Source organism: Prionailurus viverrinus, chromosome C2 (genome assembly GCF_022837055.1).
Source record: "Prionailurus viverrinus isolate Anna chromosome C2, UM_Priviv_1.0, whole genome shotgun sequence".
Classification (NCBI taxonomy): Eukaryota; Metazoa; Chordata; class Mammalia; order Carnivora; family Felidae; genus Prionailurus; species Prionailurus viverrinus.
Genome location: NC_062569.1, coordinates 35425937 through 35449465, shown reverse-complemented (window position 1 = coordinate 35449465; position 23529 = coordinate 35425937). Strand labels below are relative to the sequence as shown.

Genomic DNA, 23529 nt, shown 5'->3' with positions numbered 1-23529 from the left:
TTGTGCCTGAGAACATTTCCTATGCTAGCCCAGCCCCGCTAGCTCAGGACCCTAGAGCCCAACATTAGAAAGGGGGTGCTGTTCTTCCCAGGCCTCATATGGAAGCCTGTGGCAAACAGGCCGGTATTAGCATGTACCCTACACAGCACATGCTCTCTCCTGACTTTGGGACTTTCACTGACACCATTTCCTTTCTCCAGAACCCTCAGAGTCCCACATACTCCAAGACATCTGTTTGAATCAACATCCATTCATCCCTTTGTGCCCTCACCCAGTTGACAACTGGTTACCAGGCTGGGAAACATCGATGAATTCAGACATGAGCTCTGCCTCTTTACAGACCTCACCACTATCTGGTAGGCAAACTCAGTTTTTCAAATTAAAAAAAAAAAAAAGGATTGCCTGAAGTCTTTTTGAGGTACATACAGGTTAGAGTGAGGGCAGGCACAATTGTGGGAGGAGAAAGGTAAAGCTTCACAGAAAAATCCCAGATGAGCAAAAGAGGAGACTTGATCTCTCTCCACCAGTGCAGATCTGGGATGGAGGTTGTGGGTAGGGAGCAGAGGAGGACACCCAGTCCTACAGCCAGAGGAGGTGGGGCTGACCTTGAGGGCAAAACAACTGTCTGCCCCAGCTCTAAGAGTCAGCTGTGGCTGGCAGTCATCCCCCTACTCCCGCTCAGAGCAGGCATCCTCTCCCTCCTCACCTTTCCTCAACTCTACCAGCACTGACACTCCAGCCTCACTTAATGCTTGTGTTGCCCCCCTGTCCAGAATCACCATTTAATATTTTAATCTGTCAGCTCATTAGTTTCCTCACTAAAATATACGTCTTCTTGAGGGCAGAGAGTTGTCTTTCCAATCATTCCGGTAGCCTCCTGTGCTCTAGGCAGCCTGCCAAACCCAGGAAGAGGAAGTGGGGGTGAGGAGTCAAAGAGGAAGGATCCAGCCTTGGTGAAGTTCAATTTGGGGAGAGCAAGAGTCTAGTCTGAGAAGTTCCTCAGGCAAAGGGACACTTATCAGCAAATATAAATTATGTGGTCTTTTTTTTTTAATTAAGATTTTTAGTTTTTCAGGGAATGCTATTACTGGTGAATGACAATCAGCATTGTGCTCAGGTTTTTGTCATGCAAATTCCACATTTATCCAGCAGCTTTAACCTGTCAGAGCCATTCAGGATATTCTTTAGAGGGTTTCATTCTGTTTGCTTCCTGGTTATTGCTTTTAACCTGAAAACAGGGGAAAAAAGAGAGCCCATTCCAAATAGGACATCCCTTTAGTAGACCTTCTGTGTTTCAATTTCAAAACCCATACTTCAACAATAAACTAGAACAAAATTTCCTTTGGAGACTAGGATATAAGCAACAATGCCTTCTCTGCTCTCAACCCACCCGAGCCCAGCTTGTGTGGCTAACAAGACCATCATTTCGCTGGGCCCCTGAAAAGAGATGGTGGCTTCTTTGCCAAGCCCCAGTGTTATTTTCTGAGGGCCTCCCATGTGCACAGGAGGGGAATAGAAGAGGAAAAGACATACTCTTGCCCTCAGTGAGTACAGAAGAGGAGTCAGGGAAAATGATTAATGCACAGTAGAGAATAAAATAGGAAAATATGTCATCCAGTGGGATGCTGCATACCACAGCGATGTTAAGGGCACAGGCTCTGAAGTCAGAAAGATCTGGCTTCAAGTCCCAAGGCCAGTGCTGACAGACTTACTAAAGCTTAGAGACTCAGCTTCTTCCTACAAAATGGGGAAGTTATGAGAGGCACATCACAGGGCTCCTGTGAGGGTGATGTGAGCTGATGTGTATAAAGTCTCTAGGACAAGGACAACTAACCCCCAAGTCTTACCACTGTTACCACACCCCCCTTTGGCCTTCAGGTCCAACCTCCTACAGGGACCTATCTGTCCTCCAGAGGACATGCTGCCAGGCATGCTGCACCTGCCCTCACCCCCACACAGGGTGCCTAGGAAACAGGCATCCCCCATCCTTTCCTGTTTGGGCCATGGGAAAGCCATGACCGCTCTGGCGAAGGCCAAAGTCAGAGACAAACAGAACCAGGGAAGAATCATCTAGTGAGAGTCACCCTTGAGGTGAGAAGGACCTGTTCCTAGATGACTCAGGAGAGGGGTCCAGCTGGGTCCATGAGAGCCATGCAGCTTCTACTCTGTGCACTGGAGCCCTGAGCTACCAGGTGAGAAGTATGACCATCCCAAGGTCTTCACGCAGGCAGGAAGCCGAACCACAGTGGAGGCCGTGTTCAGGCTCTGGTCAGTAGCCCCAGCTGAGCTCAGACCTTGAGCCTTACCTGCCCAGGCACACGAATAAAGAAACCTCCAGGTGATCCCAACCAATTCCCAGTCATTCAAGACCACCGACATCAGGGAACAGGGGCAGGCTACCCTCCCTCCCTCCCCTTTATCTAAATTTCTGAGCCAGGGGATCTATGAGCATAATAAAATGATTGCCTTGTATCAGTAAGCTGTGAGGTAGTTTGCTGGGCAGCAGAAGATAACCAGAACACCAGACTCTTGTATACCAAATGTTTTATGTCCTTGGGCGCACTTTATAACAGCATCTTGAGATAGGACTTAATATACCCATTTTAGAGATGAGAAATCTGATTCTCAGAGAAGTTAAGCAACTCTTTCAAGATCACATAGATTCTAAGTGGCGTAATCAGGACCAATACACCAATCCATACACCAGGATCCATATGCTATTTATACACCACACATCAGTCAGCCACTCAGAATTAAGAGAACTTTTTAAATAAATCAGATGTTGTGTTCAGCACCTGAAATGGCCTATTTACATACATTTTATATGCTGATAACACTCACCACTGAAATAAAGTCATTCTATTGTCAAAAAAATTAAAAAATGCTAAATCCCATGCACTTGAGCCAGGCCATGTGACCGAAGCTAAGCTGAGGGACTAATTCACATCAAACCGCTCAGCTGACAATGGCTTAGCGCATTAACTCTCTCAGAGAAAGGGCAGAATTTGTATCAGTCAGGTTTTGCAGGGCCTCACCTGAAGTAACAGAATGACAGCAGGAATTCAGACCAGTGGGCAAGCGAGGTGAGTGTAGGGGGGGAGGTTTTTCACTTCTGCCAGCTGTTCCACATCAGTGAAGGAAGTGCCACAGACAGAGGTACCTGCTTTGCAAATTCACTTATAGGTGCTCTGGGAGAATGCTGAAAATAGACACTCGAGAAATCTGGCTGCGAGCAGAGACCAGATGTTCCCCCAGACACGTGAATGATTGTGTGCTGCAGGCACTCAGCCTAATTCAACTCCTGTCACCTCAAGAGGGCAGGGATGTACCTTTGCCCAGATCTTGGGGAAGGAGCTGGGGGCCACCCTGCCCTCAAGGAGCCTTGAGAGTCCTGGGCCCAGAATAAAAGCTGCCACCACTGCCGGGCCCAGTGCCTGCCCCAGCTGTAGAGCACTGCACGGGGCATTTGTTGCAGGAAGACCGTTCACTGAAGGGAGACACAAGGTGGGAGTGAGCAGCATCCTCCAAATGTCCCTCGAGAACACAGACCTGCCAAGCAAGTCTGCCTGGATGTGCCAAGGACCCCCCCCCCCCTCAGGCATTCAGATCCTGAAATCTAAGACTTACCCCCGGGGATGGTGTAGAGGAAGAGTCCAGAAAGAGCACAGCACACATCCCCTACAAAATACCTTCTCTTGTTCACTCCTGCTTTCAGTTTGAGGTCCCTCAGAAGCAGGCCCTGCCTGAGTCCAGGATTTTGGGTGCAGGTGGTTTATCTGGGAGGTGATGTCAGGAAAGACCAGTAGGGGAGAGGAGCAGTGACTCAGGAACAAAGGATGGAAGAAAGTCACCACCATGGGCAAGTGGAGCCCAGGCTTCAGGGACCTGAGGGAACTGTGTGAAAGGCTGCAGATGTTCTCTCACCAGTGGGGCGAGGGTGCCAGGGTACTGGTCCACCAACTCCCATCAGTCATTGGTGGAGGACCATTCCTGTGGGTGTTAATTCCTGGTCTTCGGACCTGGCACACATACAGAAAGAGAAGGGTCTCGTAGCCAGAAAAAGCCATAGACAAAGGGCCACTGGTGCTGGAAGTAGGGACTGAAAGCATGAAAATGGCAGGTGCAGAGGGAATGTGGGCAGGGCACTGATGGTGTCTATCACAATCCTCCACGGCCACATAAATCCCCTTCCCCCACACATCCCCGGCTACTGTTCAGTCTCTCTATCCAACCTGCATCTTATTGAGTCTGATGACAACACATGCTAAAGAGGGGGGTCAAGGCCTGCCATAACCTCCAGCCTGGAGTGCCATCCCCTCAGGGGAGGGAGCGCCTAATTCCAAGCCAATGGTTGTAGGTTCACCTAACTCAATAGCTGTTCTATTCCTCTAGTCCTGCTGAATGGGGTAGATAGGGAAAAGAGCTGGCCCTTCTTCATCCTGGGCTGGTCATCACAGGCATGGTTTTGGAACCACCCGCCGGTGCATAGAGGTCTGCTTCTGAGCCTTCTGGCAAAGAAAAAAAAATTACAGTACTCCACAAAACCCCTGCATCCTAGGTCTGCCTAAGGGTAACCCCTGACCTTAACTGCTGCCAAAGACTACAACTCCTGGAACCTGATATAATCCTTTTAGGGCACTTTTTTAACTTGGAGAGTGAGATGATGCTGAAATGGGAAACAAGTAAGCATAGAAAGTCTGAACTCATCCTGAAATGCCAAAGAGATAACAGAACACCATGCCCTAGACACTTGTTTTAATCCCCAAGTTTCCTGTTAGAAATACTTTTGTCTAGCTGTCAGAGGTATTTTATACAACCTCAGGCTTTTACTGCCATGATTTTACCTTTCCCAAGTTCAACCATTTCAGGCAAATCAGGATGCAAATTCCCCCATGAAGTTAGAAAAGATGCCACTTTCAAGAAAATCCCCAAGGAACCAATGTGTGGTGGGGGTGGGGTAGAACCAAAGCCGCCTCAGAGAAGGAAGCATTTTAGTAAGTTAAGTTAGAAGAGTGGGCGTGAGAACTCTCCCTCCCACCCAGGCTCTTTATTCCACACAAGCTGGGTCTGTGCGGGAACTTGCTGGGAAGCTGCTTTTAAATTCACAGCTTATAGTCCATTATAATTGAAAATATGGTGACGCATAAGAGATGATGTTGATTTTAGAATCAGAATGTCAACCAGGTCTTCTCATTTCAGAAATACATACATCCCTTAGTGCCCTGAAGTTACTGTTGGGCTGAAATTTTTATAAACTCCACTCCAAGTCAAATATTACAGAACTACCAAATGTCACTGAACTACTTATTAAGGGAATATACCACTTCCTATGAAATCTAACTATTAAAATGCATTTTCATCTCAAAGTTACAGAAACTCTCTTTGGCAATTCAGCCTCTCTCTTAGTAACACCTCAAGCTTATGTGAAGGGAGGGTGAAAAATAAGACACTTAGGGATTAAAAACAACACAATAAAGAACGCTCATCCTCTACATTATCAATGAGAACACTAAGGAAGAATTTTCCATCCAAGAACACGGGGTTTTAACTCTGAAATATCCATACTGACCATAATAAGTACTCTATCCTCTTTGTTGGAGTTTAACCCATTGGGTTATAAACACAAAATGATGGTATTTTTGGCCCCTCACCCCCAACTATGCTATGTCCAACCTCCTCTTTCCCACTGGGTAGGAACTGCCTCAAGGATATTCAGCCCATTCCACAGCTTTTCACTCTCTTTCAGTTCCCAAGGCTCAATCCAGGTCATTTTTAACATCAATCTCCTATCTGATCCAAAAATCTATTCTCCCCGCCTCCCTACAAAGGCAAGGCATTACCAAGTCTCTGATGGAGGGGCCCAGTGTGGCCTGCCCCCTCCCCTCCCCTCCCCTCCCCTCCCATCCCCTCCCCTCCCACCTGCTCTTGTGATTATGGAGTAGAGTAGCAGAAGAGGGGAAGGACCAGCAGATATCTCTATACTTAACTCAAGGCAAAGCAGCAGCCCTCTCTTCCACTGGTCTAAATAATGTTCCAGTACATGGTTGATGGGCTTAATGCGGTCTTCCAACATGCCTCGCTGGGAAGCCTTATTCTTGTGAAGGTCTTCTTGTGAAATGTGACAACTTCTTTCAGTTGTCCACGTGGCATTTTCACTTTTTCCCCCAAAAGGTACCCAGAAAGACTATAGTTCCAGAAATTGTCTACCCTTTAAGACAATGTCAACCTGTAAGTACATATGGGATCCATCTTTGGTGTCTCCTAGATCTGGGAATTTGTGAGTGAGTGAGTGAGTGAGTGAGTGAATGAACTGCAGGTGTCCAGGTATCTCTTGGGCTGAATATCCCCCAACACATCATCTAGAGCTCCCTAGTCTCTTCCTTATGCCAGTAGCCCTGGAATGAGTCAGCTAAATATTGTTTGTAGAGCTTTAATAAATCCCGAGTTTTCCAGGAATACAGCCACCCTATAAATTGAAGCTAGAGCATACTTTTCTTGTTCAGGACTTCACCAGAAATATTTCACTATATCTAAACAACACATCACTCCAATACTGCCCATGACATTTGAACTGCCAATACAACACACATGGATTCATGTGCATTTATAGCTGTGGGATTCACAGCAAGCATCTAATTCATTACTCTCTCCAGTAGAGTTGGGCCCAGGGCATTACATACTATTTTAATATACGTTTTCCTTTGAGTTCCTTTATATTTCAGTTAAGGCATTACATTGATTTGTTAAATTATGTATACAAGCAGGTAATAGTATCAGTAAATTTCATTGCAGGATAACAATGGGTGCACTACAAAATATTTGTTGTAAAAAGGCCATTGGTTCTGACAGGGATGAAAAGCAGTGTCTGGATTCATAATCCTTTCGCTTTACTTCCCTGTTATGGACCCTGAGACTTTTGTAAAACTCTGTTGGGTCCAAGCTCTATTCTTGGTGTGGGAATACAGGGAAATGTTCTCACTTGAGCCAGAGCTCCAGGATGAGGGTATCTCCATCTGGTCTGGGTCCCCAGAACATACAGTGAGTGGCAGCATTATCCACAGAAAAACCCCTACCCCTTAAAGGGAGACATCAGGATCAGAGTCAGAGCTGTTAGCCACCAGCCCCACACCCCACATCCCTGGGGGGGGGGGGGGGGGGCAGGAGCTCTCCTTCCCAATGCTAGCTTCAGAAGTTCTAGGTTCTGGTCTGGCTGGGGAAGGTGGGGTTTCCCTGTGCACAGTGTCAAAGCTTTAATGCTCAGTACTGAACCAGTAGATCCTTAGATCCAGAAGTAAATGTTTTGACTTTGGAGAGATTCCCAATTGCTCATTTTTTTGTGGACTACACACACGGCCTAGAAATCTCAGCATAGCTGGAAGTCAATACCTCTTCCTGCTTGCCTGCTTCCCTAGCTGTGGTGGGAAAACTCCATGGGCCTCGTCCCATGTGGTAGTCCCATTTTAACTGATGACAAAGCTTTTCTACTTAAAACTTCATCCTTGCCTCTACATACCCGTGCATCTGACATCATAAACTGCAAAGTGCCTTTAATGACCTGTTTGGAAAAGAAAGCATGCTTTACATTATGTAGGATTTCTACAATCTAGAGTTTAATAGAATGTAGATGGGAACACGCAGGATCCCCAGGATGACACAGAAGAGTGTGGTGGGGAGAGTGTTAGACCCACAGCAGTCTATAGCCACAACTAAATTCTCATCAGTGCAGTGACAGAAAAAATGTTCTCCCAAATGTTCAATGCTACAAAGATGGAACTTATGACTAAGTCATTTCATTGATGGGAAAGTTAATTTACATTACTTATCCCAGAAGAAGATACACTCTGGCAATGGACCCCAGCATCATCAGCTTCAGAGGTACAAGGCCCTGAACCATCTGGCTTCCCCCTTACCTGCCTCATACCCAGAAGGTCACCCATCTCCAGCCTGGCTCCACCCCCCATCCTGGAATGCACCAGCACATGCCAGGGGTAGCCAGTAGCCAGCATGTGATGCTGGCCTTTCCTAAGCAAATCATCCTGCCCCACCAGCCCTACTCTGCACTGGGTGTGTCTGCACTGGGAAGAAGGGCACTGGGGACCCAGGAGGATGAAGGAGAAGGATTTAACAAGGAAAATTCCATCCCAAGCCTGCATCCCACATAAGGCAAAGAGGTGGCTTCCAGGGAGCTCTAGCCAACACTCATCCACCCTCCCTACACCCTAAACATCTGGGAACACAGGAATGGGGATGTCATAGACCCTGACTTTGAGTTCTGCACAGTTTAGTGAGGGGCGGGCAAGCAAATAACAATACAATCTGATAAGTGCCACTGCGGAAGTCTGTACAGCAGCTACGTAATGGGGCAAGAAGAATACCTCTCTTGGCCAGGGGGAAACGGATGGATTCCCAGAAAAGGTGCCCACACTGAGGGGTGCTGCCAGACTGCCAGGCAGGGCAAAAGTGGAGCAGAAGATAAGGCATGGTGTGAAGCAACCAACACAGAGGCACAAGGAAGGCCCACAAGGCATGGAACTGGGGTCACCCATAGCCACAGAAGCTATCCATACTAAATATCAGGTTGTCTCACACGAGGACCCAAGACTGAGAAGGCACTCAAGACCCACCACCACTGGCAGTCAGCATGGGGAGGAGCCCAGTTTCCAAAGATCTGTGGCCAGCCACTATCAACTTTTAGATGCCAGAAGGTATGTCTCATAGACTCATCCCTGGAGGGTCTACACAATTTGGGCACAGGAACCGATATCACACCATGACAGAGACCTGCTTCACACATTCTCTACACCCTCCAGGCTGTCTTAAATGCCACCAATTGTGACTGTCTAACACTATGGGTGGAGTTGCACTGTCTCTTTCTATAAATGCACACATCACCAAACGAGACCAGGCATCATGTCTCATTACCTTACTTTCCCGGCAAGTCACATGTGCTTCCTCTCTGATAAGATGATGTAAGTAGCTCTAGGCACCAGTGTCTTGTAGATTTGGGGCAGGAGTCATGGTGGCCCCAAACTCCTATATAGGAGCCCATTTAGTTGGAAGTGTGAACCAGGTTACTTGTTTTGAAGCTGTGGCTACATAGCAAGTCTTCAGTCTTTAGTAAGAGTGGGTAGTTCCAGGCAACAGAAGCAGCAAAGTTTTCCAAAGATAATTTCTCACATTTTCCACTGGATCAAGAAAACAAACTGTAAGATGAAAATGATGATGATTCTACTATTATTCATAGTACTTTAAAGAGTGGCTCCCGAGAGTTGCCAAACTCTACCTCCAAAAGCAGAACTTAGTGCCACTAAGGTCTTGATAAGAGACACCCCAGAGGGGTGGGGTTAAGCAGAAAGAGCAATCACAGGATGGGGAAAAGGTGGAATGACAGAGGTACTGAAGGCTGACTGGACAATTTTGTCATCTCTTCCCTTTCCCCCCGCCCCTGGGCTCCAGAACAAAGAGGTGGTAGGACACGTCTGGAAGCAAAACTCCAGAAAAAGCGAAAGTTTCAAGCAAAGATCCTTGGCTGGTCTCTGACCTGAGTTCCTCTAGGTAGGAGGGCTGGGATTTAACTACTGGAAAATTAGGGTGTAAGGAGGCAGGGGGTTGTTCAAAGAGGAAAAAATAAAATAAAATAAAAATGCTGTATTCATGATATCCAATTAAAAGAACAAAATCACAGGGGCGCCTGGGTGGCGCAGTCGGTTAAGCGTCCGACTTCAGCCAGGTCATGATCTCGCGGTCCGTGAGTTTGAGCCCTGCGTCGGGCTCTGGGCTGATGGCTCAGAGTCTGGAGCCTGTTTCCGATTCTGTGTCTCCCTCTCTCTCTGCCCCTCGCCCGTTCACGCTCTGTCTCTCTCTGTCCCAAAAATAAATAAACGTTGAAAAAAAAATTTTTAAAAAAAGAACAAAATCACTAAAAAGTCTCAAAATTAATAATCAATCAAGATATAACCATCTTGATATCTCTGATGATGGTGCAATAAAGCAGAGATCATTGATTTCCCTTTAGAAAAACTACCAACAAAAAAGCCAGAAAGGTAAAATCTAGGTCTTGGATTTGAAATTCTACTCCTATTATGAATAATTTCAGCCTCCTCTCCTACTCCAAATGACCATCCATCTCCCATAAACAAAAACAAGCAAAATAAAAACAACACCAAAAAGTGAAAGAAAGGAGGGAGGGAGAGAAACCAGTAGTGAAGGAAAGAAGGAAGGAACTAAGGGGAAGGGAGGGGAGGGGAGGGAAGGGAAGAAGGAGGGAAGCAAGGAGGGAAGGAGTGAAGGCAGGAGGGAAGGGAAGAAGGAGGGAAGGAGGGAAGGAGAGAGGGAAGGAGAGAGGGAAGTCTCTTAAAATACAAAGTCAATACTTCTTTCATTGCCCAGAGTTTCTGTGTATTTCTGAGTGGGGGCTTGTCTTTTGGCTCTTGGCTCTTAGTCCTGATTCTTCACCCCTCCCAGACAGGGTCTGGAGGGAAGAAGCTGGGGCACTTTGCAGTAAAGAGCTACGTGCCAAGAAGTTCTGGCAGAGAACAATGAGCTGAGATTCTAGGACTGTGTGGGCTTAATTTGCCCTTGCATGTGAGCCTGAAGGACTAGAGTAAGTGATTTTCCAACTCCAGCGGCAAGAAAAAGAATCTCCCACACTCCAAACTTGTTCTCCATTCTATTTCACGTCTAACCATTAGTGATTCATCCCTTCAGGTTAACATTGCCCATGGTAGGTTTGGAACCACTAGCTACAGGGCAGGCTGTTACCTGACATGAGCTGCATTTCAAAAGGGTCTGGTGTGTGGAATATAGGGAGAATCTGCCCCTAAGAGAGCACCTGTGATTTGAGAACTTGAAGCAGAAAGAGCTGGAAAAATAAACGTTCAGAACCTCAAACAACCATTCAATCAAGCTAAGCAAATGCTTAGAGTCTCCATCCCTCATGCTCCGTAAGCTTGCCTAATGCAAGCCCCCTTCCCTGTCCTCTCCCCTGTGTGCCTGCCTTCAGGACTGGAGCAAAGACAGTAAGTCTTGCACATAGGCATGGCCCCCATGTTGATGGGACATTCCTGGTGACAAACTGCAGCAGAAGACCCAGATCCTCACTCAGGAAACTTTCATCTTTCAGCTAGACAGTGAACAAATCTTTCCTCTCTCAGGGCCTCGAGCTCTCTCCCAGCAAGTGAGGGGACATCTGTCTCTACCACCCACCCAGGCAGTCCTGAAGAGAGACCCCAGATGAAAGGGTAAACTCAATTTCCATGTCACTCATTGTTTCTTCTCCCGTTCACATCCCAAGATCTTGTTCTCTGCCCCATCCTTAGTGTCTAGGTCAAGGGTGGGGGTTGTGGGACAGCCCAGCCCAGAGGAAGATGACCCAATGGATGCCTCAGTGGAGAACTAAGTTCTCATCACCCACACCTACTTGGAGATGCCCTGTTCACAGCCAAACCCAGGATCGCTGGGGTACCTTTGATGAAATACATAGAAGTTTCCTTTGAGCATGTGGCCTGAGCATCAGGGAGAAGTGTCTCTGGCTTCAGGGACAGAGCGACATGCTAAGTGTTTTGTGGCAGCCCAGAGAGTGAGCCTGTATACCCACCCATGTTCTCAAGCTCCATAAGTCCAGGATAAACTGTACTTCTGCAGAGGAAATCATAAATAATGCATCCTAAGACCAGGATTTCAATATCTTTGAAGGGTTTCATTTCTCCTCCCTTCCAACTTTGATATATGTACTTACTTAACAAGGGTCTGGGGAGGGTTAATTGAATTAATATATGTAAAGTGCTTTGGGTTTGAAGAGAATACGCAATATAAATGGAAGTGTCACTAAAAAGGTTAATCTAATTTACATCTAACACTTTCAGTTCATGGTGTTAATGAACTATATCCTTTTAGAGAGTGATTAATTTATAGAAATGTGATTATTTTTCCTAATGCTATATATGGGTCAGCTTCTCCTATTACTATATCTAACTTTATAGGAGAATTCAGCATTTTATAAATTAAAATCATAAATCAAACACCCCTGTAATGGCTATATTTCATTAATTACAAGGAGACATGCATTAGATTAACATTTATCTGTTTTAATTAATTTGCTGCAATGCAGTTATCCATGCAAATTGGAAAATGACACATCAGCTTGACATAATATTAACAGTTTTGACTGGTTCTTCCCTGAAAATTTATGCACCTGCAGCTGCTGCATTCCTGGGTAACCATGGTGACCACCAGCTGTGTGACATATGCAGGCTGTACATCAAAGAGCTGGGAAGGGACTTAACACTAAATTCAAACTTCTCCTGAAAATATACTTAACTAAAGAGGTAAGGCAGTGTAAAAAGAGAAAGATGCAGGGTTTTGTTTGGGAGAGTCCCCAAGTCTCAAAACAAATTTCTTAGATCCAATCACCTTCTTTTGTGATCCACTTCCATGTGGATACTCAGAACTTTCTTGGGCAGAGGAGGGCCTACTCAAGCAGACCCCAAAGGGGTGAGTGATTTGCCCCCCAACCTCGCACTCATCAGTGGGTCCAGGTCACAAGGCTTTCCTTCGTTCTCTACAGTGACCCCTGTCAGACTTGTTTGAAGACTGCAGATTTAACTATATACTACAAGAGACATCATGGGAAAGCAAAGCAGAAGTCACAAAAATGATGTGTGTTTTGTTTTTTTAATCAGCAAAATTTAAGTCAAATTTCAGCCAATTAGGCATTTTTAGAAGCAATGAGAATGGCGTTTATAGCCTTTCTCAGTGAGAATTCCAACGGCATCTGCAGGACTTGACACCCTCATACGTTTGGGTTAATGTTCTCCCGACTCATCTATAGAGCTGAGTGTTTTCAACTTTTACAAAGTGAGTGTTGTTAATTGGTTTGGAAAGATAGATAACTAAAGGGGAGAGGCCTGATGAGCAGTTCCTACCAGTGACCTAGAGCAGGAAGGGGCGCTCAGCAGGAGAAATTTGCAAGGGCAGAGCCCTCAGGGCCTCACAGCCAGCATGGGTGGCATCACCCTGGCACACACTCCCGGCCCCCTCCACACTCAGCATTCACTATGGACCTTGGACAGTGCTGGCCACTGGGCACAAAGACATGGCCAGGATGCTTGCCCCTTGAGGGGCTCACAGTCTGCCTAGGGATGTAGGAAGCCAACAGGCACTTTGATGGGGGAAACTAAAAGTGGTAAAATATGGAGGAACAAGGTCTCCACCTGGAAGCAGCCTTACAACCCATGTAAAGAAACAAAGGGTTCCTTGGGGAAACTGTTAGCAGCCAATGGGAGTGTTTCTCAGCTTTGGCTGAGCATCAGAAATACCTGAGAACTTTAAAGGAAATCCCAGATCCTAGCCTAATCTCTGGGGGTGGGTTCCAGGCATCGGTGTTATTTAACAATTGTCCTAAGTGGTTCTCAACCCACTCAACACTGGGTGCTGAGAATCACTGACACAAGAGAGGAGAGGGTAGACTCTGAAACTAGACGTGGTGGATTCAATTCCAAGTTCTACTGTTTTACTAGTTGGGTGAACTGGGTAAGTAGCTTAACCTTCCTGGCCTTGGTTTTCTCACCTTTAAAGTGCGGATAATAAAAGCACACATCTGATTGAGTGGCTAGAGGGCTGAAGGAGTATTAATACCTATAAAGCACCCAGATCTCTGCCTGAAACACAGTAAGCTCTTGTTAGATGTTTGTATTTGATGGCTGGAAGTTTCTGGAAAGTTCCTGAGAGGAGGCCAGATGAGAAGTGAGGGGAAAAACCATCAACTTTGATGCAAGACTGGAGAGCTTAGAAATATCTTGAGAGCAACCATCATCAGGGGTGAGCCTCCCTGTTCTCAGAAGGCAACTGGGCCCTCATGAATCTTCACTTGAGAGGCGGCTTGGGTTGCAAGAGTGTAGCCATAAGTTTTCCACAGACACGTCCTGTCCTAGCTTTTGTTCTAAGAATATCTGAGCTGCTAGAAGGGGTTATGGTAGAGATGGAAGAGGCAGACCTGGGAAAAGGACTGGTTTCCTCCAGAATAGGAACTGGTCTCCTACTCCCTCTCCTATCCCTACCGCACCCTCTCCCACCCCAGTTCAATGGCTACAAATCGTGTTACAGGAATTGGATTTCCAGTGCTGGAGCCCCAGTGGTAGCAAAGAGTCTGCTACCTGTGGAAGTCAAGAGCTGGAGACATCAAGGGGCCATGCTGTCCAGACAGTGGACATCACAAGTGGTAGCCTGCAAGAGACAAAAACTTGAAGCAATTCCAAGAGTGTGAAGCTATTCTCAAAACCTACCAGGGACCCTACTAGCCCCTAGCAAGGATAGTGAAGGATGGATTCATGATGACTGGGATGGAATTTCTTGCAGGCTTGGTGGGACTGGAGTTGGTATCACCCATCCTGACAGCAGTGTGAGGGAAGGGGTGAGGAGGGGGCCAAATTAAAATTTAGCACTTTCATATGCAAAACTTGCTGAATAAGGCAGTAGCAATGGGCATGGGGAGATGTGGGAAGGTTCTAGATCTTTATGAGAAGAATCAACTGGACACGATGAAGGATGGGGTGTGGTGGAGGAGGAGAGCAAAGCATGCTGGAGGATTCCTGGGCCTCTGACTTGGGTGAGTGCACAGAGGTACCCTTTACCCAAATGGAGGCCACTGAGTAAGCAGCAGATTCCTGGAGAGAAAGTTTGGGCATACATGGGGCTGGTGGTACCCCAGAACATCCTAGAGCAGGGGCAGACAATGAGTGAGTCTCAGAGTGGGGCTCAAGATGAGCTACAAGGAAAATTGGTCAGGGCCAGAGATACTCCTGGAGGACTAATGTAAGCAGAAGGCACTGAGCTGGAGACAAGCAAGGTCCTAAGAATGCCTAAGAACAAGTGCCTGTTCCAAGGATTAGAAAACCACTAGGAAGAGGCAGAAGTGGGCTCTGAGTGACATCACCTGGCTCTCTGGTGCTGGATCATAACCAATCACAAGCTGGAAGTCCCCTTGGTCTGCTTTCTGGTGGCTCTGTTGCTGCATGCCCCATGGGGTTCCTTTATTAACCTATAAAATGGGTATTTGTGAAAAGAACAATTGACACGTATAATCATCCCATGACATTAGAAGAAAAGGAGGCCTTATGAGTAGTCAGGTACCTGCTACTCCATCTATACCATCTCCTCCCACCCTTGCCACACCCACTCTTCAGCATCCTCCCTCCTTCTCCCCAGTGTCCAGCCTTCAAGTATATCTATATACTTGAAAGTGCTTGCGGTATCCTTTATTCACCCTGCATGCTTACAAAAGGATTCAGAAGAGGGCCATGCTTAACCCAAACGAAAGACCAGCCAGGGAGCTCTTCCTAATGCAGGAGACCCCGACAAGCACATCTCAGACCATGCAATGCAGACAGCTATCTTCTCTGCTTGAGGTCAAGCATGACAGGAAGTGAGGAAGGCTTCAAGCTGTCTGGACCAGAAGAGAGAAGCTATGCTTACTCCTCATGGAAAAGTGAATCAGAGAATGAGGCTTCCAGAGAAACTGACTCTTTCAGCAATTTGTAGTGATACCCAAATGTTCTCAGACACTGAGGAGATGCCTTTTCAGGGAATCAAGAGCCTCTCTGACCTCACTCAGACCCTTCCCCAGAGCAGACATCATATCATGCTGGTAGGTAAGCCTGGTGATATGGGAAATCCATGTCAACGACACTGTACTGGGTTCAAATCTCAGTTCCACAGTCTCCAAGCTGTGAGACCTTGGGCAATTTACTTCACTTCTCTGGGCCTCAATTTTCTCCTCTGGTAAGATGGGACAGTAATTCTACCTGCATCATAGGATTAGGGTTAAGAACAAACCAACGGACATGTGAAATGCTAAAAATAGTGCCTGGCACATAGTGTGCATTCAATAAACATTCGCTCTTTTATTAGCTCTGTAACCTTATGCAGAAATGTATTTGGCCATGGCTGAGCTCCCTCTTCACTCCTGCCTGTGTACCAATCATGTGCATTCTTACCACCCTGCATTCACTGTCCTGCCCCTTCCTATCTGCTTACCCAGTGCCTACTCACCCATCAAAACTCCTTTCATTTGCTCCATAAATCTTTCCTGACTTCTCCCATCCTTGCCAATTTCTTCCTTTCCTCCAAGATTTTTCTGATGTCTGTAGTGCACAATCTACCCTTTTCCTGTCAGCTATGAAGTTCTCCAATAGTTCATGTCATGTGTGATGTTTGCCCTAAACAGAGTGTGAACTCTTTAATATCTGGAACTTGCTTTATCTTTTTGTTCCCCTCACAGAGAATAACAGAAGACTGAGGAGTAGCTACTGGCTGGTAAGGCTAAAGAACAGGGCCCATGCATATTTACAGTGGCCTCTCACCCAAGGCATCCTTCTCAGACCAGTGTCCCCCCTGCCTTCTGCCTGATGCTCCCGCAAAGCTCATAGCACAACTGTTACAGATGCATGTTTGCCCCCACCCCCACCAAGATTCATATGTTGAAACGCAACCCCAAACGTATTGGCATTAGGAAGTGGGGCCTTTGGGAGATGAAAGGGGTTAGATGAGGTCATGCGGGTGGAGCTCGAAAGAATAGGAATAGTGCTCTTGTAAAAGTCAGGAGAAAGCTTGCTTCCTCTCTCTGCCATCTACCCTGTGGAGTACAATGAGAAGTCCACCATCTGCAACCTGGAAGGGCTCTCACCAGAACCTGACCCTGAGGGCACCCTGAGAGCAACTTCCAGGCTCCAGACCTTGAGAGACAAATTGCTGTTGCTTATAAACCACCCAGTCTACAGGATTTTTGTTACGGCAGCCCCAACTGGTTAAGATGGTGACCCTCTGTTCTCCTACTTAGTATGTGTCTTGGAGCTCAGCAGCCTTCTCCTGATCCAGTCCTCTCTTGGTCCATCTCAAATTTATCATGCCAACAGAAATATTTCGACAGGGTCCAGTTAGTGGTGGGCCAGACAACAAATAATACAAATAATCTCTTTCAAGCTGCCATTTGGTTATCATACCTTTGGTTACCTCCTTCCACGTAAATATGCATCATCAGAGAGGTTGCCTTAGGCAAAACAAGAATGGTTCTCTGCTTCCTGGAACAGTACACCTGGGAAGAAAGTGCTGACAGGGCAGGGAACTCTCCTAACAGTCCAAATCAACCACAGAAGTTCTTCCTCCACAGACCAGAACCCCCACACCTTCAGAACCGGCCCATGGAGACATGTTTATTTATTTATGGAGCACACATTGCTGAGTCCTTACTCTGGGCTGGCCCTGCATTAAGTGTCAGGGCTTTTGAGATGAATGAGAAGGGGTCCCTGGCCTCGAAGGCATCCAGAGACTAGTGAAAGTGGTAAATGTTCTCACAATTGAAGCCAAATGTGTATGAATGTGCACTTATATTTATATACAGTATTTCCACACACACAATTCACACACACACACACACACACAGAACAGAGTTGAGCTGAGAGAAGATATGAACAAAGCTAATGAATTGCCAAGAGGTCAAAAAGGGGATTTCACCAAACCTCAAACGTCAGAACCTAGTGTTTAAGTGACAAATAATTAGTCACTGTGTATTTACTGCCGTTTACGCACCATGAATGATTTCCAAGCCCTCTCCTGACAACCACTGTGCAAGGTAGATTTTTGTATCCCTATTTTATAGATAAGGAAAATTTACCCTAAATTATCTAGCTAGGAAGCAGTAGGACCAGGATTGGAACCCAGGTTTCTCTAAGCCCAACTTTCACTTTATATAGGAGAGGAGAAAACATCTAAAACATCTCAATCAAGAAACAATAGCACTTTAATCGCAAACAGGTATAGTCACTAACCCATCCCTACTGACGGCTCACTTATAGCTAGAGACCAGGCAGCAGCATGGCCCTAGAGATACAGGGAGAGTCAGGAGGAGATTCCAGCCCTCAGGGCTCACAGAGCAGAGCTGTGGCCAGACAAGGAGCCCAGGCCTGCTAGAAGGACAGCCACAGTTTTCTGGGGGTGACCAGCCTGGGAGACCAGTTGGGAAAGGTTCCTAGAGGAGGCCATGTCTAAGCCTGACTGTGTGATGAGTAACAGAAGGAATTAGGCTGAGGAAAGTGATCTTCTAGTCGGAAGACATAATCCAGAGGATCCATGAGCATATCCCAGTCCAGTAACCATAGCCAATTCAGGATGAATGGAATCTGGTCTTTTCAAAGAATCTAAGAAGTGTTCTTTTTTGAATAGCCAAGATATAGAAAGGTAAAGGGAACCAGTTATAATAACTGCCTGGCCACTGGATTAATTCAGAAATCAGGAATACGTTTGCACTGAAAGTCGAGTGATTTGGGGAAAAACCCAAATAGTTGTGGAGAATTAGCTCCTCAATTCTCTGCAGCAAGAAGCAAGGAACGCAAAGGCAAAATGAGCTGTGCACACAGACACAACATCTTACAGGAGCCCGAAGCTGGGAAGGCGTGCTTCCAGACAGTTGTCCAAAGGGTGCGTTCAACTCTGCCAGGCAGCGTGACGCCATGCTCCCAATTTTCTTCTACACATGAATACAGAATTGTATTCAGGAAGAAAGCTATTTTTTGTTCCATCTTCTTCACGTCTTCCTGACTTTTCTTTTTTTCAATGATGGGAGTAATAATGATAAGAACCTTAAAAACAGCAACGTCACTGGCAGTAGGAAGCATACCTTTATTGTCTCACATGTTCTTCAGAGAATCTGTGAGATTTGGAAACATAAAATACAAGTGCATTGTAATAAGGAAAGTCAGTCCTGTAAATAACAACTAACGTGTCATAATAAATGTCTCTGTTTTGATCAACTATTACACATTTGTCTTTAAAAAAAAAAAAAAAAAGAGGCAGCTAACAGCGCTCTTTGCAGCCCCCCAGTGGCTGGAACAGGAAAGAAGGAAGAAGGGGGATTCGCACAGCAACCCTGACCCCTCCAGGGCCAATCAACTTTTTACACCGGAAAGACAAATGGCTTGTTTTCACCGCCAAATGAATATGTTCTAAGTGAGGAAGATGAAAAGTATTGGTTCAAATGCACATAATTATACACATACACGTGAATCACTGGGAGTCTGGATTTTTTTTTTCCTTTTCATCTTTCTCTCTTATCTCTGCAAAGCTTTCTATTCTGACCTGAGAACTCCACAATGCATAAGCACACCGCGTCCTCTACCAAAACAAGCTTTTCCCTTTTCCTTACTTGCTGCGAGCTCCCCCGTTTGCAGACATCTGCTTATAAATATACCATTTGCTCTGCTACAAAATGATGAAAAATCTTCAAAAACATGTCATTTGCCTGTTTAAAACAAAGTGCCTATATGGGGGAAGGAGGGCAAAAGGTTTGGAAGCTCCTTGGTTTTACCAAAACAACAGTCTGTCAGAATGATTCCTATCAGCGACTCCTTTACCACACTTTGAGAAATTTTCATAATGAGTTTTTCCTTGTCTTCCCCAAAAAGAAACTGCTTCTCAAGGATACACGAGGGGGCTGAAAACAAACAAACAAAAAACCCAGCATGTCTGATTATAGTTTCAAAACCATGTCACCAAAAATGTAAGGTTAGAGAATAAGCAGAAACTCTATTCTCAAATATATCGCTCACAAGTTGTGGGAGAAGCATCACCGAGGTCCAGAGGCGGCAAACCGTCTACCTCTCACTCTCTTCACCCTCCAAGAGTAATTAAACCTGGTATACATTCCCTCCCTGAGCCACTGGTAAGCTCTAGCTGAAAGCCAGCTTGCACATCAGGTTGCCTCTAATAGCCTGTTTATCTACAGGTGCAAACCCTTCCGCCCCCTGATGATGGTCAGACAAGATTACAGGGACCACGTTGCCCCCCTCCTCGTTACCTGACAAATTTGGCCACAGCCCCCAAGCCAAGCGCACACCCTCCTCGTCAACAGCGCTAAGAATCAACAAGTTATCATTAAGCTGGGCGCTCCAGTCCAGCTCTCTCACCACCTCCCCAGAGCCCACCGCCACCCAGCTCCCTCTCCGCTCTCCCCTCGCCCCTCCCCTCACGGTCCTGCCCGCATGTGACCTTCTCTTTCAGATCCGCCCTCTGGTCGCCCCCAACCCAGCGCTGTCTCCACGCACCAAGACAGCTGTCAAAGTACGCCCTGCTCGCCAGCCTACAGTCTTCTAACAGCGCCGGGCGTTTACACGGACCCTGCTTCCGTCTGGGAGGGAGCAGCGGGGAGGTCAGGATCTCCCACTGCACCGGGTGGGCACTTCGGCCGGCTCCAGCCTGAGCGGAGTCGAGTCGGAGAGGCTGTGGGGGGCGTCACATCCTGCACTTCTTCCGGACTCCACGGCCCACCCGGAGGGCGCGCGTTCCCAGGAGAGTCACAGCGGCCCTGGGGGAAACTGGGGCGAGCCGGGGGACCTTCCCTGGAGCCTACAAGTTACCACCCACCTCCGAGCTGGAGACACACTCTGCTCCCTCCTTTGAAGGCACCCCCGCCGATGCCCTCCCTCAGGACGAGAGCAGGCAACTGCCTCTTCTCCCGGCGCCCGCGCCCTGCTCAAGCTGTCCGTGGGCTGGGGCCCGCGAAGCCCGCACTACGCGTCCACCCCGCCAGACAGTCCCCAAAGTTGTCCCGACCTCGCAGACCTCCCCTTCTCCTCGGTCCCTGGGCCCCGCCCAGGGCTGGGCCGGCGTCTGCAGGTGGAGCCTCTCGGGGTGCAGGGAGCTCACTTCGGGGATCCCGGGCGCAAGAAGCCGGGGTTAGCTGCAGCAAGGGAGGGCGTGCAAATCCAGCATGAGCCCGGGTCCCCGCGCTTGCACCCGTCAGACCGCCCTGCCTCCCTCCTCCGAGAGGAGGAAACTTCCCCAGCACCCACCTTTAGCCGCGAGGAGGCGGCGCCGCCGGCTGCCCCCTCCGCCGCCGCTGCCGCTCCCCACGCCCAGAGCCAGCAGGAGCGGCACCCAGCACAGCCTCCCGGTCAACATCCTCGCCGCCGCCGCCGAGCTGCCGCTGCCGCCTGCTGCCCGCACCGGCTCTCGCCTTCCGGCGCCCGCCGGGCCGCGGCCGCCTCGCTTTGCCTGCTGGGTGCGCTTCGGACGCCGCCGCACTCGGCCTCAGCTGCCCGCCGCCGCGCCGCTCGCTCGCTCACCGCCAGCAGCCGCGCTCACTGGCGCGGACCGGGAGCGGCTCCGGCGCTCACCCCGGGACGGCCCGTGACGTCACGGAGGGAGGGAGGTGGCTCCTGCATATTCATGAGACGCGGACACCGGCCCGGCTTCCGCGCTCCCGGCTCCGCGGCTCCGACCCCCAACTTTCCCCCAGCGTCCTCACCCTCCTGGGCGCTGGTGCTCCAGGCAGGACTCGGCTCCCGGAGGACCGCGGCGGGCGGGTGCGCGGAGCCGGGCCGCCCGCGCCCCCGTTCCGTCTCCCCAAATAACTGTCTCGGGGGATGGCAGGCCCCCTCAGAAAGTGGTCACTGGAGCCTGCGAGTCGTCTGTTGGGGCGCAGGGGATTCTGCCCTGCCACGCCCTTGGAATTGACATCCGTGTGGAGAGGGGCTGGCGCGTGTGCTGCGGGTCCTGCCCTTGGCCAGGCATCTGGACGCTTCGTGCTGCCTGGTCTGGGGAGGGCGCCAGGCACACGCGAGAGCTGGAGAGCGTGAGCGCTGCTCTGGACCTGCCAGGCAGGGTAAATCTCAGTGGACCTGGAAGGCAATGGCCAGACTCCGCACCATCTTGGAGACGCAGGTGCAGCTGTGGCTCTCCGAGGCTGATGGACCAGATCCGAAAAGCAAACTTGGGGTTCTGGGCCTGCAGAGGCAGCAGTGGGGACATAAACTTCCCTGCAGTATGGTACCTAAGCAAGAAGTTACCACCTTTCTGTTGTCACTCCCATATATCTGAGACCATGCCACCTGACGTCATGTCTTGCAACATTTCATGCCCTTGAGTAATTATCAGTTCCCTGAGAGCAGGGGCTGTGAATGTCTTGATGATCCCCCACCACCCCAAGGCCACTCAAGGTTCATAAAAGTACTCGATTAACATTAACTAATGGCTCAGAATAAATCTTGGCCATATTTGCGTATATGTAGTGCAAACTTCACACACAATTGCAGGTTCATACGGGATAGATAAGAAGTGCACGTGGATGGCTCCTCTGTGGGTTAAGCATCTGACTTTGACTCAGGTCATGATCTGGTGGTTTGTGCATTGGAACCCCAACATGGGACTCTGCCATCAGCCTAGAATCAGCTTGGGATCCTCTGTCCCTCTCCCCCTCTGCCCCTCCCCCACTCACTTTCTGTCACTCTCCCTCAAAAATAAATAAACATTTAAAAAAGAATAAAGAAGGGGCGCCTGGGTGGCGCAGTCGGTTAAGCATCCGACTTCAGCCAGGTCACGATTTCGCGGTCCGTGAGTTCGAGCCCCATGTCAGGCTCTGGGCTGATGGCTCGGAGCCTGGAGCCTGTTTCCGATTCTGTGTCTCCCTCTCTCTCTGCCCCTCCCCCGTTCATGCTCTGTCTCTCTCTGTCCCAAAAATAAATAAAAAACGTTGAAAAAAAATTTTAAAAAAAATAAAAAAGAATAAAGAAATAAGATAGAGAAATAGAGAAACAAAAGTTACTTATTCATTGATTCAACACATTTACTGAGCACCTAGACACGGTGTATTACCCTGCCACTGAGCACTTCATTAGATACTGGGGGTCCAATGGCCAAAAAGAGTTGTCTGTCCTCTTCTTACAGCCTTTGTTTCCTATCTGAGAAGCAAGAGAGCGCAGTAAAAGGCAATTACAATGCTTTGTAAATGTTATGGTCCTGCACATTCTTTATGTTGCTAGATATGAGCCTATACAAATCAATTAACAAAATGTATATATTGCAACAGTGTCTAAACAGCATCCTATAATTAATAACTGTTGTTTAGGGTGCTCAACAAAGCCATAAAATGCATTAACAGCCCTCATGCTGCTCAGCCTTTTTGCACCACCCTGGCAGCTCACCCAGAGCCGATGCAGTGGTGAAGGCCAACTCTTCTGCATTTCCAGGCACAAAGATGTGCTTAGGAGTGGTTGGGGGAGGGGGCAGCAGTGAACTGTGGTGGCTGCAGTAGGGCTCAGGCCAGGCACGGCATTCACCTGCAGGTTTCCTCTAACCTACACAACCAACATCTGTGCTATTATTATCATTTCACACATAAGGAAAGAAGGTAAGTTAGGTAACTTCCTTGCCCAAGATCAAAGGGCTAATAAATGCCTAGGCCAACACCAGAATCTTGCCTTTTTTAGATTTGGGATCCAATTGAGAAAGGATGGCACGGAGAAAGGGAAGCTGACCCAGGCAAAGTCAAGGAAACCGGCATATACACGAGAAATATAAATTTGTCTCATTTTCTTCCATTTGCACTCCATCCAACTACATATCTGCCTCTCTTTCATTTTCTCTAATCATTAGACTTACCTTAGTAACTTACCTGCACTGTCCCTTGATATCATTCTACAGAGTTTCATTAGGACCAATTGGTTAGTCCTGAAAATTTTACATGAAATTTCAAACACAGAC

General features: G+C 47.9%; 1 protein-coding gene across 1 annotated transcript in view; it reads right to left on the bottom strand.

Annotated features, from left to right (window-relative positions):
- Positions 1-21076, bottom strand: part of CLSTN2 (calsyntenin 2) — a 605822-nt gene extending 584746 nt beyond the window's left edge. Inside the window, exon 1 of the mRNA XM_047876487.1 lies at positions 20841-21076. Coding sequence (XP_047732443.1) covers positions 20841-20949 — 109 coding nt within the window. The 5' untranslated portion in view covers positions 20950-21076. The remainder of the gene's footprint in view (positions 1-20840) is intronic.
- Between the last annotated feature and the right edge of the window lie 2453 nt (positions 21077-23529).